At 37.8% G+C, this 18,313-nt stretch overlaps 1 protein-coding gene across 2 annotated transcripts in view; it reads left to right on the top strand.

Annotated features, from left to right (window-relative positions):
• Fchsd2 (FCH and double SH3 domains 2) overlaps positions 1 to 18,313 on the top strand; it is a 169,756-nt gene that overhangs the window by 22,685 nt on the left and 128,758 nt on the right. For both annotated transcript variants that reach the window (XM_021167292.2, XM_021167291.2), the window contains exon 3: positions 6,825 to 6,870. In XM_021167292.2, the coding sequence (XP_021022951.1) occupies positions 6,825 to 6,870 (46 nt within the window). The remainder of the gene's footprint in view (positions 1 to 6,824; positions 6,871 to 18,313) is intronic.

Genomic DNA, 18,313 nt, shown 5'->3' on the forward strand with positions numbered 1-18,313 from the left:
TTCTTTATGCTGGATACTTTTTTGTACTTTGTGCTTCAGAGTAGGTTGTTGTTTGTTTTGTTTATCTTACAAATTGAAACTTTGAGGTTCAATATGGTAGTTATGTCTATAGTTCACTCTACTTTGGGAAAGTCTGAGCCTCTGAGTTTAATGCTAGTCTTAGAAATGTCGTGAGAATTCATTCCCCCAAATAAAATAAGACACTGTAAAGTAAAAGTAAATTAACTTAATTAAAGGTTTGTGATAACCTGCTGTAAATAAATTAGTTGGTACCATTTTTCCAGAGGTTTGTTACTTTGTATCTCAAGGTCAGATTTTGATAATTCTTGAAATAATTGACAACTTTTCCATTATTGCTTGTATATTGCTCTGAAGTCAGTGACCCCTCATGTTACTATTATATTTGTTTTGTAATACCATGAACTGTACCCACATCAAATGGAGAATTTAATAACTATTGTATGTGTTCTGACTGCTCTGCTGATCATCTGATGCCATACCTTTTCATTTTCTGGACCTTCCTACTCCCAACTGTTATGGAAACCAACCAGTTGAAGAGAGAGGTGCATTTGTTTCTCTCGAGGGCAAAAGCTAGAAATGATTAAGGTTAGTGGGGAAGGCATCTTGAAAGATAGGCCTTTTGTACCACTTTGTGACCAAAAAAAAAAAAGAGGTTGGAAAAGGAAATTTAAAATTGTTACTTCAGGGGATACAAATGGTAGGAGATAGGGAAAGCACAAAAGCCATTTTGCTTTAGAGAAAGTTTCTGTTGTTTGCATAGATCACACCAGCCACTGCATTATCCAAAGCCTTGTCCAGAGCCTACCCTACTCCCTTCAAGTCTATGAACACTGGGAGAGGTGAAAAAACTGCAGAGGAAAATTTGAAGCCAGCTAGTTGGCTCATGACATTTAAGGAAAAAGCCATCTTTATGCTAGTAAAAGAAAAAGCATCCAAGGAAGCAACAAATTCTCATGGAGAAGCTGCAGTGTGTTATTTAGAAGGTAGTGCTAAGACCACTGAAGAAGGTAGCCGCACTGAATGACAGGTTTTTGAGGTGAACAAAAAGCCTTCTATTGGAGGAAGCGTAAATCTAGTACCTCCACAGCCATGCCTGCCTTTAAAGCTTCAGAGGAGGTCCGGCCAACTGCTGTGTAGGGGCTGTTGCAGATGGTGACTTTGAGTTGGAGTGAGTAATTACTTACTGTTCTAAAAGGCCTGGGGCCTTTAAGAATTACATTATATCTCTTCTGCCTTTTGTGGAGAGCTGTAAGTAGAGCAACAAAAAGCATGCTTCATTGAGTATTTTAAGCTTCTGTTGAGATACGTTGCTCAGAAAAAAAAATTTCTTTGAAAATTATTACTGCTCAGATCTAGGTGTGGGTGTCTATGTGTATTTACAGCACTTGGCAGGTAGAGACAGGGGGGCGGGGAGTTTGAGGTCAGTCTGGACTACTTGACAAGACTTTATCTAACAAACAAGCAAGCAAACACCTGTGTCTCTCTCCAAATGCGCATGTATGTGGATGGATGGATAAGTAGGTAGGTAGGTTTGCTCTGCTTGTTCACAGTATTCCTGGTCACCCAAGAGCTCTGAGGAGTATAAACAACATTATACTTTTTTCACAATGCTAACATAGCATTCACTTTGCAGTTTATGCATTAGGGAGTAATTTTTATTTTCAGGGCTTCTGATTTACGAAATGCATTTTTAAAGGCCATATCTATTATACCTCTGATAAATTTGAACAAAATAAAATGAATACTTTCTGTGAAGGATTCATAATCCTAGGCCTTCATTTTTTCCATTTTTAAATGTATTTTTCTCTCATATATTATACACCGACCACACTTTTCCATCTTTTCTCTCCTCCTTGTTCCCCCAACCCCCCCAATACACTCCTCCTCCATTTCCCTTCAGAAAAGGGCTGGCCTCCCAGGAATATCAACTAAACATAGCATATCAGATTGCAGTAAAACTAGGCACCTCCCCTTGTATTAAGGTTGGACAAGGCAACCCAGTGGGAAGAAAAGGGACCTAGAAGCAGATAAAAGAGTCAGAGTCAGACCCTGCTCTCACTGTTAGGAGTCCTACCAGGAGACCAAGCTATACAACCATAACCTACGCAGAGTTAGGTCAGCCCCATGAAAGCTCCATGATAGGCAGTTCAGTCTTTGTTGAGTCCTTGAGTCTATGTTAGTTGATTCTGTGGGTTTTCAACACTGATGTGACAAATTAATTTTTAATAAGAAATTTCCAGTCAGCAACCATTACCCTGATCATATCTTCTCATGTGCTAAGTAGAGCTTCTACCTCTGAGCTACATGCATAGTCTGTAAGATTCTCTATTCTAGATGCCATTAAGAACATCTGTATGAGGCTGGAGAAGGCGTAGATGTTAAAAGCATGGAGTGGTTCTCAATAAATGGGTTGTGATCCCTTTGAGGGTCCAGGAGTCACCAAAGATCCTCAGAAAACCAGATGTTTACATTATAATTCATAACAGTAGCAAAAATATAGTTATGAAGAAGCAACAAAAATAATTTTATGGTTGGGGGTTCCAAAAGGTGAGGAACTCTATTAAAGAGTCACAACATTAGGAAAGGTTGAGAACCACTGTTGTAGAGGACTTAAGTTCAGTTCTCAGCACCCATATCAGGTGTCTCACAGCATCCTGTAACTCCATGTCCAGGAGGATCCAATACCTCTTGCTTCTGGGGGCAGGTGCATGCATGCATGCATGTACACATATGCCCCCCCCCCTGTAAATACAGATTTGTATCTGGGTGTGGTGGCACATGCTTGTAATTCCAACACTCAGGAAGTTGAGATAGAGAGGTGAGGAGTTTAAAGCCAGCATGGGCTACCAAGGGAACATCCATTCAAAACAAAAAAACCTAAAGAACATTCATGATTTAGGGAGGTCAGCTCTCAGGGCATTGTACATTCTAGACAAGTCCTCTCCTACTATACTACATCCCTAGCCCTTTTCATTTTATTTTGAAAAAAGGTCTTGCTAACCTGGCCAGGCTAAGCTACCCTCCCAGGTGGCTAGGATTATAGGTTTGTACTACCATACCTGGCTTATTTTGAAAGATTTGCTCTTTTAGTATTTAACTATTAAATTTAAAATATGCCACAGGTACAAAATCGTACAGTAGTTATTGAGATTATTCCAAAACGTCCTCAAAAGTTAAAGCAAAATTATCATATGCTCTAGCTGATCTTATACATACATCTCAGGCCAGCAGATGACTCGGTCAATAAATCCTGATGAGCTAAGTCCAATCATCAGAATTTATGTGAAGGTGGAAGTAGGGAAACAATACAATGAAGTTGTTCTCTGACCTTTACATTGTGTTATAGCATGCTTGTAGCCACACACACAAGTTATAAACATATAATATATATTATACTATTATATGTATATAATAGTATGATGTATATGTATAGCATGTATAATGTGTATGGATGCTATGGCAACACTATTTTTAATAGCTAACATCTTGTAATGACTCATGTCTATCACTAGGTCAAGGGATAAACAAAATGTGTTATAATATGGTGGGATATTATTCAGCAGTTAAAAATAGATGAAGCATTGATAGCACGTTACTTGGACAAATCTTTTTTTTTTAAAGATTTATTTATTTATTTATTTATTTATTTATTTAATGTGACTACACTGTAGCTGTCTTCAGACACACCAGAACAGGGCATTAGGTCTTATTACAGATGGTTATGAGCCACCATGTGGTTGCTGAGAATTGAACTCAGGACCTCTGGAAGAGTAGTCAGTGCTCTTAACCGCTGAGCCATCTCTCCAGCCCCTTGGACAAATCTTATAAGCTAAATGCTGTTGGGAGGATGGCTCAGTAAAGCACTCACAAGCATGAGGACCTGAGTTCCATCTGTAGAACAAATGTAAAATTGTTGGGTGTAGTGGTACATGTAATTCCAGCCCTGGGGAAGTAGAGACAGGAGGATCCCTGGGCTTGCTGGCCAGCCATCGTAGTTAAATGAGTGAACTTGAGGTGAATGAGAGATCCTATATTGAAATAGGTGGATACCTCAGGTTGTCCTTTGGCCTTCATATGTACCATGCTTGAGCATGTACACATGTAAATACACATACACACTTTTTTTTTTAGTTTTTCGAGACAGGGTTTTTCTGTATAGCTCTGGCTGTTGTGGAACTCACTTTGTAGCCAGGCTGGCCTCGAACTCAGAAATCCACGCCTGCCTCTGCCTCCCGAGTGCTGGGATTAAAGGCATGCGCCACCATGCCCGGCTCCATGCACACATTTTTTAAAGTAAGCTAACTGAAAGAATCCAGGTACAAAAAGTCACATGTTACCTTATTCTTTTCATATGAAATATATAGACTAGGCAAATTTGTGGAGACAGAAATTTACATTAGTGATTACCAAGGGATAAGAATAGGAACACAACACAGGGTGATAAAGAAGTCTGAAAATATTTAAGTTAGTTGACTTGTATACTCAGAATAATAATACTCGGTTCCTTTATGCTTAGGATTCACATAAACATTTTTCTTCCTTTGAAAACGATTATGTAAGCTTCTTTTGTGCATATGTATATGGACCTGTGTGGCATGGCGTGTGTGTGGAGGTCAAAGGACAGCTTATGAGTGTCAATTCTGTCCTACCTTGTAGGTTCTGGGGATTGAAGTCAGGTTATCAGACTTGTCAGCAAGCACTTTTGACTGCTGAGCTGTATTACTGGTCCAGATATCCTTATTTCAAGATGAGTAATAGTTAGGCCTAAATGATTTAAATATTTGCTTTCTTTTTTATAAAATATGAAAAATCCCACTTTTGGTAGTGTAGAAGATAGCACTACAGAATAAAGTGAAGCAGTTTGAAGATGACCTAAGGAGCCTCTGGCTTTTTGGAAAAATCCTACTTAGAAAATTTATTGACAGGTTTTCCAGATGTTTTCAGAGGTGAAATGGTGGGTCAGCTCACTGTAGTTAACTTCCTTTTTGTTTTATATTTATTTATGTGTATGAGTATTTTTTTCCTGTATGTATGTATGTATGTATGTATGTATGCATGCATGTATGTATTTATGTATACTACGTATGTGCCTGGTGCTCAAGGTTAGAAGAGCTTGTTGGACCTGGTGGAATTGGAGTTACTGATGGTTGTGAGCCATCACATATGTGATGGGAATGGAACCCCAGTCCTCTCCAAGAGGTCCTCTGAACTGCTGAGCCATTTCTCCAGCCCCCTGTATTTTTCATAATGTGGTGCTGAACTTGGTTTGCTAGTTTTGTGTTGAGAATATTTTTCATTTATGTTTATAAGGAAGAATTGTTATTTTTTAACCCACAGAACTATCTTTCTGAACTGTGTTGTTTTAGCCTTGGTGGATTTTATTTTTAGATATTTGTTTTCATTAATGTTACATAATTTGTTGGCATATAATTTTTTTAAAAAAGGTTTTGATGTGTGTGTGTGTGGTGTGTATGTGAGAGAGTGAGAGAGAGACACACACACACACACACACACACACACACACATACAAACAGACAAACAGACAGACTGACTGACTACAGAAGTTGGTTCTCTCCTACCGTGTCGTCCTCAGGGACCAAACTGAGGTCATCAGACTTGGTAGCAAGTGCCTTTATCCACTGAACCATCTTGCTAGATCATTAATTTCTACAGAATTATTCTCAGTATTTAGTGCTTTCTTTTTTTAATATTCTTTTTCTCTTTTTGCATTGGTGAGGAGTCCCTTTACCCCACCACCTGTAAGTAACATGCATTCAATTGACTCTATACAAAGTGGTTACCTGAGACAGATTCTTCCAGTGTCATTGTTGTCTAGATTGGTGACAGATTCCTGGCTGTTCCTTATACACCATCTTCAAGAATCCTTCCCACTTGTTTAACTTGTGTGTGTGTGTGTGTGTGTATGTGTGTGTCTGTCAGTCTTTCCATCCATTCATTGCTTCATCCATCCATCCATTCATCCATCCATTCATCCATCCATTTATTTTATGGTGTGTATTTGTGTCTGTCTGTCTGTCTGTCTGTCTGTCTGTCTGTCTCTGGCTCGATGCATATGTGCCATTGTGTTTGTATGAAAGTCAAAGGACAGTCTCCGTTTTGTTCACTGCTGTGTATACTAGGCTAGCTGGCCTGAGAGTTTCTGGTGATTCTCTTCTTTGTCCTCTTGTTTCCCAGTGTGGGTGTGCTGTGATTATAGATGCACATGTGTTATTGCACAGCTTGTATGTGAGTTCCAGGGATCTGAACTCAGCTCATTAGACAGTGTTAAGTACTTTACCATTGAGCTGTCTCCCCAACCTTGGAGCTATTTATCACAGGATTTTGTTTTCATCATTATTGGCCATTTAGTTGGGTTGTTTGTTTGGGTACTTCTTTGCTTTATTATTATTATTATTATTGAGACAGGAATTTTGCTGTATTACCTAATTCTAAACTTATGGGCAGTTCTCCTGCCTCTTGCTCCTGAGTAGCTGGGACTGTATGCATACACCTTTGTGCCCAGCCATATTAAATATGAGCCATAGAATTAAAATATGAACCATAGAATCTGAAACAAAGTATAGTCCTACATCACAGCTTCCAGGGGCCTTGTACTTGTTACTGTAACTGCTGTGAAAAACAGCAGAGACTGTGCTGGTGTGGTTTCCTGTGTTCTGAGCTCATAAAGAGGAATACACCCCCCCGCCCCCCAATATATCTTACTAGGCAGTAGCTGTATTGATAAATTTACATGGGGCTTTAAAGTTCTGCTCTTGATGATAAATTTTTGTTTGTATTTCTAGGACTTTCAGTCAGAAGAAGGCTGCTATTGAAAGAGAGTATGCACAGGTGAGTGGGGATTGCAATTTCTGTCTTAGGTGTGCCTCTTCTTGGCTTAAGATCATATCTCCTGTCAAAGAGAACCTTGGAATCTTCTTTGGCTGCCTGCCCATTTCTGACCATCTAGCCTTTGGTTTCCTAACTTAAAAACAAAATTTTCTTGGTTGTTTGGCACAAGGCTTCTCTATGGCTTGGCTGCTCTGAGATTTGATCTGTAGACCAGGCTAGCCTAGAACTCAGAGATTTATCTGCCTCTGCTTCCAGGGTTCTGGGATTAAAGATGTGTGCCACCACCACTGTCTGATTCGTTTTTTTTTTAAAAAGACAAAAAGACAAGCTCTAACCAAGACATCCTGGCTAATTCTAAATTGTCTGTGTGGAACAGGCTGGCTTCAAACTCAGAGATCTGCTTGCCTCTGCTTCTTGAGTGCTGGGATTAAAGCTGTGTGCCACTAGGCCCTGCCAAAATTAATTTTGTTTTGTTTTATTTTTGTGATAAGATCTCATTGGGTAGTTCTAGCTAATTCCCCTTGTTTGATCCATTTAAAATTTAAAGTAAGTCCCATTGCTTCTTATAATAAAGAAGATTGTAGGTGATGTTTCTCGCTTGAACCAGGGTAGCAGAGTTAGTCTAGCTAGACAGCTTGCTTAGGGATCCTGTGTCTGCACCTCAGAATGCTAAGATTAGAGGTGGACCACCATGCTGGCCCCATATTTACATGGGCATCAGGGATCTGAACTCTAGACTCAGGATTATGTAGCGATATTGCTACATAAGTGATATTGAGCCTAATAAGATTTTATAATTTGTTTGGTGGCTGTGGTGAGTTAGAAAATTCCATAGATATGGTTAAGTTTTTATGATTGAATCTCCAGGAATGATGATAGATTCTTACCTCTTCCAAAATCATTTCCTCTACTTTTTGTTGTGCCCATAGTTTGTTCCTGTTCTGGAACTATGAAATTTCATTACATTGAAATAAATGTTTGGCAAAGCTTAGAGAAAAATCAAGTAGAATTTGTCTTAATTTTAGCATTTATTTTTGGTTTAAGCTATTAAATATTTTTAAAGGCATATATGTTTAGCTATTACATATATATATATATATATATATATATACACACATATAAATTTTTAAATTACTTTTATGTTGTATACTAGCATTTTGCCTTCTTGTAATTGTGTGTATTATGTGTGTGCTTGGTGTCTATGGAAGCTGACAGGGCATCAGATCCCCTAGGACTAGAGTTGTTATGGACAGTTATGGGTGCTGGGAATGAAACCCGAGTCCTCTGTAAGAGCATCTAGTGCTCTTAACCACTGAGCTATCTCTCCAGTGCCTACATATAAACATTTAAAAATTAGTTGAAAATTTCAGCATTTGCCATTCTTGTGGGACTTTGCTGTGATAATCCCTCTTTCTGTCATTGTACTGTCTAATGATCCGGTTTGGGAGCTCCATGGTCTCAACTGTTATTTATTGTTGGTATGTCCTCTAAATAGGAAGTTTTGAGTTCAAAAGATGGTGCAGGGAGCAATTTCTTGTTGTATGAAAGTGATGATCTGGGATCCTCAGAACCCACATACAAGCTAGATAGAGTAGCGTGCATCTGTGATCTCCAGTGAGAAGGGAGTTGGATAAGAGAATTGCCACACACACACCGGCAGCAATCCTAGTATACATGCCACAACTAGGAAGAGACTATGTCTTAAACAAGGTAGAATTTGAAGACTGACAGTTGAGATAGTCCCCCTGACCTCCACAGGCATTCATACTCACACACATGCACCCCTACCTCCTTACACACAAAAGAGAAGTGAATAAATAAGCAAGCAAGTCTTATATCCCCCATAAAATGGTGGCTGCTAACATAGTTCAGAGTATTTGCCCAGTATGTGCAAGACTTTGATCTCCTGCACTAAAAGAAGAAAAGATAATAGAAGAAAAGAAAAAGGAAAAAAAAGGGGAATTCTAATTTATGTTTTGAACTTCTTTTTTTTTAATTTCTTTACCTGTTCTTTAAAAATTTATTTAAAAATTTTAGTTTAACATACAAAGTAAAAGGTTTCACATTAATACATATTTGTCCCCTTGCCCCAATATGTCAATTTTAATTCCTTTTCCTTTCTTTGAGACAGTCTCCCAGTATATTCGAAGTTGACTCCACCTCAAATATAGAATAGTCTGGCTTCTAGTTTAGAGATCCTCCTGCCTCTGCCTCCCAAGTGATGGGACTAAAGACACATGCTGCCAAGCTCAACCCATTTCATTGTTTTTGGTATTATTCTGTTTCATTTTATTCATGTTGTGGTACTGGGGATTGAGCCCAGGGTGGATACATACTAGACAAATTCCATCATTTTACTACATTCTTAAGCTAATGATACACTATCTTAAAATTACATGTTTATTTAAAAATCTTTTCATACATTGACAAACACCGAATACATTTCTAGATATTATGGATATAACAATGCTCACAAAGGGAGTGGGGTGGGTGTAGTTCTTGCACTTCTCTCTGTGGATATATGTAGTCTTCCAGTCAGCTATCCTAAATTCTTTCTATTCAGAGCCACTAACATAGCATTTTGGTCAGATGTCCATTCTTTATTGTTACTTACGGATTTTTAATAGTAATACTGGTGTTCTCTATACAAAAGATTGATTGCCAAAAAGATTGAGCACTTATGAGATTCAGAGGACATATAGAAGACTCACTTTAACACTATAATTTTTTTTTTTTTTTTTTTTTTTTTTTTTTTTTTTTTTTTTTTTTTTGGTTTTTGAGACAGGGTTTCTCTGTATAACCCTGGCTGTCCTGGAACTCACTTTGTAGACCAGACTGGCCTCGAACTCAGAAATCTGCCTGCCTCTGCCTCCCAAGTGCTGGGGTTAAAGGTGTGCACCACCACCGCCTGAACTTATATTAACTTTTGTGAAACTTATTTTATTTTTGCCTTGAAATTTCAAATAAAATGCAAATTGCTTATTAAGAGAAGCAGCAGACAGGTATGCATGTAATTTCAGTTCTTTGGAGGTGTGTGATGAGTTTCAGGAGAGCATGTACTATAGAATAGTATATGAATATCTTTCCAATATGTCTGCGTGTATGTGTGTGTAAATTCATTTAAACTTGAGATGGATTATTTGACATCAATTTGAAAGATGTGCCTTCAAGCACATGCAATACTTGTAATACATCTTTAGAAGAATGTTAGGAATTAAAAAAAAAGAAAGGGAAATGTTGCTGACTCTCACTTAATTTACACTTAATAGAATTCGAGTGGTGAACCTATGGGTTGTATGGCAGATTCAGTTTCCTACAGGAGTATTAACGTTTTATTTTTAAGCATGGTTTATGAAGTTCACTTTGTAATTCTCCAGAAATAACAGATGACTCGTGTGTGTGTGTGTGTGTGTTTATACTAGCATAACAAATGGATCTCTGCAAATAAAGTAGCCCTAAAAGATGGCCAAGTTGCACTAAATCTTAGGGTAAAACCAAATCTGGCTTAAAGATAGCTAGTCACTAAAGTGTTTGTAAATTCATTTGCAGTACTCAAGCTGAAATTGCTACAGTCAACTTCTGTGTATTAATGTACTTCCTGTAGTCTTTGGCAGAATGTTGCTAGTAAAGGAAGGATACAAAAGGTTATTGTGGTTGGAGAGAAAGAACAGGAAAAGATTGTGGACTTTTAAGGGCGGCTCCTTACTGAAGGACAAACAGAATAAACATACTCATGCTGGCAGTTACCCTGTAATATCACCCTCTGACACCTAAAGCTTTTTTTTTTTTTTAAACTATTTTCCTTCTTTTAAGAAATAAGTTTACAAACAGTTGAACATGGTACCTGAGAATTAGGATTACATGTGTGTATGTATGTGTATATATATGTATATGTGTGGTGTGTGTATGTGTGTGTATATATGTGTATATATATATATATATATATATATATATATATTAGGAATTCTCTTTGGCAAATTCCTTCTGTAATAGAGGCTTAAACTGTAGTCAGTTCAGCTTTATGTAGTTAGTTTTTCTGTGCTATTGGGGAAACTATATACTTGAAGCCTTTTTTTTTTTTCTTCCATCTCATTCTGTGAGTAAGGAGACAAGGTAACTACTATGGCAGAAAGCCCATCAGAACAAAATTGATGCAGTTACTTTTATATTTATGTTGATGCTTTTAAAATGACTTTATTGTATTTTTGGTTTTTTGTCATACATAGGTGTTAGAAATACAGTTGGAAGGAACAGGCTAACTTTTGTATAAGTAAGATAGTCTAACTAATTTTATATAGTTTAAATTTTAAAGTTGTAAAGCTGTGTTAAAAGAGGAAATTGTAGATGTGAGTAAATTTGGTCTTTCTGGGCAAATAGATTTGTTAGACTTTCATCTTTCTATGGCTGTTCTGTAGCACATTTTTAAAAGAAATGAGTAAAAAATAATTGCTTATTCGACTTCTATTCCTTTTTTCTCCAGAACCTGTTTCTGTTAATGAATTTAGTGGTTAGGCTGGCATAATGTAGGAGTAGAAAGAGGGAAGAGTTTAGGCCAGAGCTGTGGTTTTTAAACTCTTGTAGATAGCATGCCCGGTTCCCTCCTCCCTCCCTCCCTTCCTATTTGTTTAAAATACAGGCTCTCAATATGTATCCCAGGCTGACCTGGAACTCATGTTTCTCCTGCCTTAACCCCTGACTGTTAGGACTAACAGTGTGTGCCATCATGTTTCAATGTTTATTATAATGTTTATGCTTTTAATTTCTTGTTCCTTTTTCCCCCAGAAAAATCTAATAGATTCATTTATAATTGTCATAAATTTGAGCTGTTAAAAATGCCTTCACTGAAACATTTTGACTTGCATTAGTATGTTGCATTTACATCTCGAATTTGTATTAAAAATTCACACACAGATGAGAACAGAAAAACTGTTAATACTCTGTCCCCTGCTTTTTCCATCTGTAGTCATATACTTAGGTACCTTTTAATCCCATGGAAAAAGTAACTCACATTTAGAACTACTGAAAACAGAAAGAAGAGGAAAAACTTTTTTTTTTTTTTTTTTTTGAGAATGAAATGTTTCCTCTCATAGTGGGACTCTTATGTAAGTTCTCTGTGTATGCGGCCTGCTAGCTGGATAGCTTTTGGCATAATAGGTTGCTGTCTTCAAAAACTCCAGCTAGATAGGTTTCACTTGCCTCCTTACAAAGCACTCTTAGCTATACCCTGGAAGCACAGATCTGTTTTGAAATCTTGAGCAATTTCTCACACCAGATATTGGAAGGAGAGCTTATGAATGAAGTCTAGTGGGCTTCTGAATGCAGCTGAATCCAGGGAGTGCCACAGTACTTGGCCATAGTGATGAAGTTTCTTCACCCTGCAGTATAGGGGGCACTCCTGTGAGTAATTTTTGTAGCCAGTTGTTTTTTGTGTGTTTTATCACCAGTGGATTTGCTGGCAATCCACTTTATACAAGCCAGGCTATGAGTCCCTCGTTACTGAACCTCCTTCTTGGGCTGGAGCTCCGTGAGAGGCAGCATGGTGTCAGTGGCTCTCTTTATTAGGCATATCAGTCTGTGTATGTTTTCATTCATTCGTTGATTCTATGAATTGAGTTTGAGTCTCTTGCTCTAATTGATCAAAACCTGTTCGTTTCTTTGTTTTGATTTCTTTTATCCCACCTCTGTATATAGGTGTATGTGTAATCTTCTCTCTAATATAGTTAGTTAACTAAGATAGATTGAGTCTGGCTTCCAACTCACTGTATAGCAAAGGATGACCTTGAACTTCTAGTCCTCCTCCCTGCTCCTTAGTACTGGGATTGCGGGCATGTGCTACCACACCCGGCTTATGCCTTGGTGAGGATTGCAGCCAACTACAGAAGCAGCTGAACCCTGTTGTTGAATTAGGGAAGGCTGAAAGAAGCTGAGGAGAAGGGTGATCCTGTAAGAGAATCAGCGGTCTCAATTAATCTGGACCCTGAGATCTCTCAAACACTGGACCACCAAACAGACAGCATACACCAGCTGATATGAGGTCTCCAACACATACAGTAGAGGACTTCCAGGTCTGTGTTCATTCAGCGATGATGCATCTAACCCTCAAGAGACTGGAGGCCCCAGGGAGTTTAGAGGTCAGGTGGGGTGAGGGGTGGGGGCATCCACTTGGAGACGGGGTGGGGAGGAGGTGTGGAATGTGGAGCAGAGGGTGGGTGGGTGGGGGTTAGGGAATGGAATATGGAGTGTAAAAAATAAGTTAAAAATAAAAATTAAATTAAAAAATATTTTTCTAAGGTTTATTTATTTATATTTTATGTGTACGGATGTTTTTCTTGTGTACCATATGTGTGCCATGTGGTACCTGTGGAGGTCAGAAAAGGGTTTCAGATCCCCTGGAAATGGAGCTAATAATAGATGTAGGCTGCCATGTTGGTTTAGGGAACCAAAGCCAAGTCCTCTCTGGAAAAGCAACAGGTGTTCTTAACCCCTGAGCTGTGTCTCCAGCTCCCCAAATACAAATCTTGAAGGCTACTGGAGCCATCCCCCAATTTTTCTGCTGGAAAACCTTTTTATTAGGTATTCTATATTCACACATTTTTAGTTTTATGTGTTCCATATAGTTTTCAAAAAATTTATATGGAGGTATGATGGTATACATCATTAATCCTTGCACTTGGGAGGCCTGGGTAGGAAGATCTCTGAGTGCCAGGCAGGCCTGAAGACCTGATGTATGTGTGTACTTGCTGTTTGGCCGGGGCTATGTAGTGAGACCCTGTCTCTATTTTTTTAGTTTTGTTCATTTGTGTGTGTGTGTGTGTGTATTACGAAGACACTTCTGCATTTCCCTGAGTAGTTCCGTTGTGCCATTCAAGAAGCAGATCAAGTGTCATCTTACCTTAGGATATCATCTGCTGCTCTGGATTTGAGAACTCTCTAATGTGCCCTAGTCATAGCTTCTTGTGTATATCATATCATTTACTGTTCTATGTTGTTCTGTTGAATGTTTACTAAATGTTTATTCAATGAATGAAAAATATAGTTTCAGGTTTTGAAAATTATTAATTTCTAATAATGGCAATAAAATATGGTAAACCTAAATTGTTCTATCATGTTATAATTAGCACTCTGAACTCTGAAGTGCTAAATTGGTTCATTTAAACAAAGTTGAAGAAACAAACTTGCCATAGTCATGTTTTTTTTCCCTTCCCTGTAGATCAGGCTGTCCTTGAACTCATAGAGCCTGAGTGCTGGGATCAAAGGTGTGCACCACTGTGCTGGGCTTCAGATGTTTTCTTTTTTTCTTTTTCTAAGATTTATATATTTATTATATGTAAGTACATCGTAGCTGTCTTCAAACATTCCAGAAGAAGGTGTCAGATCTCATTACGGATGGTTGTGAGCCACCATGTGGTTGCTGGGATTTGAACTCAGGACCTTCGGAAGAGCAGTCGGTGCTCTTAACCACTAAGGCATCTCTCCAGCCCCCCAGATGTTTTCTTAAACAATTATTTTCTTTATATATTGCCTACATATTCCTATGGAACAACGTATCTCAGTCACATTGTCCTAAAGTCATGCTCTGATTGGCTAACACCTTTTTTTCCTTACAGTTGTCTTTCTTAATCGTTTTGATTATTTTATAATTTCAATTAAGACATAGAAACAATTTGGCATTATGTACTATGTATCTTTATGTACACTTCATATTTTCTTATTATAGCTACCAATTAGACAACTTATTGTACAGTAGCTTCAGTAATAGGAGTCAAAGTATATAGTGAGATAAGTAAAGACCTCAGGTCATATAGTCATTTTACAATGCATTAGTTTAAGGGTGACTTCATTTTAAGTTATTTTATGCATTCATGAAAGCAAGTAAGGTTTTGTAGTAGGTTGGTAGTGGGACCCTAAACTGTATCTAGCAGAACATGTGAATGTGACCTTATCTGGAAGAGTAACTTTGCAGATGGGTTAGAGTAGGCTGACCCTAATCCGGTGACTGGTGTCTTTGATGGGGACATTCAGACATAGAGATTTCACAGAATGAAGATAGGGACAGAAACTGGAGAGAGGAGTGAATCAGGACTGTCAGGGATAACTGGCTATCCCCATGTGCCAGGAAAGATGCCCAGACAGATTCTCTTATTCACAAAGAAGCCTGCAGTTTTAGACTTCTAACCTCCGGAACTGGGAAAGCATACCTTTTTCTTGTCTTGAAAACACCCATTAATGGAGCTTTCTTTTAGCAGCTCTGTGGAACTAATATATTACTCAATATGATTTTCCTATCCAGATATCAGTTTGAACTTCTTAGTGTAGCTACCTGTACAATGTGATTGAAAAGGTGCTAACTACTAAATTAATGGTGGTGATCAAGTTATTGAAGTAGATGAGCACACCACTATTTTTGTTTATTTTTATTATTTTTTTGTATAGTTTTTTTACATTTAAAAAAAGACTTATTTATTTTATGTATATCAGTACACTGTAGCTGTACAGATGGTTGTGAGCTATCATGTGGTTGCTGGGAATTGATTCAGGACTTTTGCTTGTTCCGTCCTAAAGATTTATTTATTATTATATCTAAGTATACTGTAGCTGTCTTGACACACCAGAAGAGGGCATCAGATCTCATTATGGATGGTTGTGAGCCACCATCTGGTTGCTGGGATTTGAACTTAGGACCTTTGGAAGAGCAGTCAGTGCTCTTAACTGCCGAGACATCACTCCAGCCCCATTTTAAAGTTTTTTTTTTTTTTTTTTATTCCTGCTACAGTTTTCCCTTTCTCCTTTCCTCCTAGTCCATCTCCTATTTATTTATTTTTTAAAGATTTATATTATTCTATTTTTTGAGATCCAGTCTCTCTATGTATCTCTTACTGCACTGAAACTATGTAGATTAGATTGGCCTTAAATTCACAGAGATCTGCCTGTCTCTGCTTCCTGAGTGCTGGAATTAAAGGTGTATGCACCATACCCAGCAAGATTTGTTTTATGTATAAGAGTGTTTTGCCTGCACGTATGTATGTGCATCACATGTTTGCCTGGTACCCAAGGAGGCTAGAAGAGGGCATAAAATGTCCTGGAACTGGAGTCACAGATGTTTGTGGGCAACTACATAGGTGCTGAAAATCAAACCTGGGACCTTTATAAGGGCACTAAGTGTTTTTAATTTAACCTCTGAGCAAACTCTCTAGCCCCAAGACTTATTTTTAAAGTTTTATTTTTAACTAGGTGCATAGGTGTCCCCAGCTGCAATTGGGTTCATTGGAGCTGACGTTACAGGAAGTTATGATATATATGATACAGCCTGATATAGGTGTTGGGAACTGAACTCATGTCTTCTGTAAGAGCAGGATGTATTCTTAACCTCAGAGGCAGTGCTTCACCAGTATTGTATTTAAAATCATTACACAGACACTATCAGATCTGGACTATTACCTCACTTTAAAATTGAAGATGTAGGTTCAGAAAAGTGGCCCTGGTACAGTCTGAGCCTTAGTATGTGGTTAAAGTCCTGCATTCTTTTTCTCTGTTACTCTGTAGGCTACAGGGGTCAGTTTCTAATGACTCAGTCTTTCATATATTTATAGTTTTTCTTCTTCCTCTCACAGTTTAACTTTGTAAATTCTGAGTAAGTAAGAACTAATCAAACCTTAAGTATCCATCCACCTTTTCCAAATCCGAAATTCTATAAAATGTTGGTGTTTGTTTGTATCTCTTCTTTTAATCGAGATTGGAGTCTAAACTAAACTGTACCATTTTATTCCCCTGAGATTGTTTAATAGCTGAAACAAGGAAACACCAGACATTTCTCATGGAAGTTTCAGGGACTTCAGAATTTTATCTAGAGATTCAGAATGATGAGAACACTCATTCCTGTCTATTAATAGCTTCTCGCAGATTAAACAAACAAAGCCACTAAATTATTACAGCTTTAAAGCCCTCCCAGCAAATAAGGTTACTGCCAATAGAGACTAGCATCCTATCTGTCCATCTATCCATTTATTTGTTTATTATTATTGTTGTTGTTGTTGTTATTATTTAAAAGACAGGACCAGTAGCTGTAGAGATGTCGCAGTGATTAGGAGGACCTGAATCTGTTTCCCAGCACCCACATGGCAGCTTCCAACCATTTGTAAAGCCCATCCTGAGTGATCTGATGCCCTCTTCTGACTGCCTCACATGGTACACATACATACATGCAGACAAAACACCTATATACATAAAATAAAAATAACTCAAAAAAGAGGGTACCATAACACTTCCTAAGAAACATCCTGTGTGAGTGTTTGTGCTGTATTCTATACATGTAAAGTCTTGGCATGCAGGATTCCATTTTGCTTATGATCTTTTCTAATATTTAGTGTAGTACTTGATGTCTTATAAAACTGGGTGTGTGGGAAATGAAGGATGCTTTCTTCCTGTAGATATTAACATTTAGAGTAGATATTGATGTTACTCTTCATTGGGGAAATGTGTTAAAAAAATGTGTCTTTGTGGAGGCCTGGAGAGAGGGTTCATAAGTTAAAAGCATTGGTTCTATTTCCAGCACCCCCATGGTGCTGTGCAACCATCTGTAATTCTAGTCAGAGGATCTGATGTTCTCTTCTGACCTCTGAGGGCACCAGCCATACCAGAAATGCACATACATATATCCAGGCAGAAGATTTCATATACATAAAATTTAAAATAATGTTAGCTGTCTTTTTACCAAAACTGGAGAACACAGTTGTTCCTATAGTGTAATAAATTACTCCTTAAAATTATTATACATTAATCATTTTTATTTTTAAGAAATTTATTGTATGTATGTATGTATATGTGGGTATGATATGTGTGTGAATGTGGAAGTCATTTACAGAAGTCAGCTGTCTAATGTCATGGTGGCTTGGTTAGTTGTGTGGTTGTTTTTTTGTTTTTGTCATTTTTACAAAGTCATTGGGAACTTCAGCTGAGAGAGTGCCCTACCAGATTGGCCTATGGGCAAGCTATGATTGATGAGGGAGAGCCCATCTCACTGTGGGTGGTGCCATTCTGGGCACTTGTATGTGTATGTGGAGAAAAAGCCAGTATGCAACATTCCTCCATGGCTTTTGCTTCAGTTTCTGCCTTGAGTTCCTGCCTTGACTTTCCTCAACAATGGAATGTGACCTGTGAGTTATAAGTAGAAATAAACACCTTCCTCTCCAAATTGTTTTTGGTCACAGTGTTTTGTCACAGGAATAGAAACTCTAACTTGGCACTCGGTTTGTCAGGTTTGTGCAGCAAATTCTTTTACAGGGTAAGTCATCTTTCCTGACACAAACTTTTTTTTTCTTTTTTTAGGATCCAGTTCTGTTATCTATATAGTGACTTACTTTTCTTTCTTTCTTTCTTTCTTTCTTTCTTTCTTTCTTTCTTTCTTTCTTTCTTTTTTTTTTTTTTTTTTTTTTTTTTTTTTTTT

This window comes from Mus caroli, chromosome 7 (assembly GCF_900094665.2).
Source record: "Mus caroli chromosome 7, CAROLI_EIJ_v1.1, whole genome shotgun sequence".
In the NCBI taxonomy this organism is placed as follows: Eukaryota; Metazoa; Chordata; class Mammalia; order Rodentia; family Muridae; genus Mus; species Mus caroli.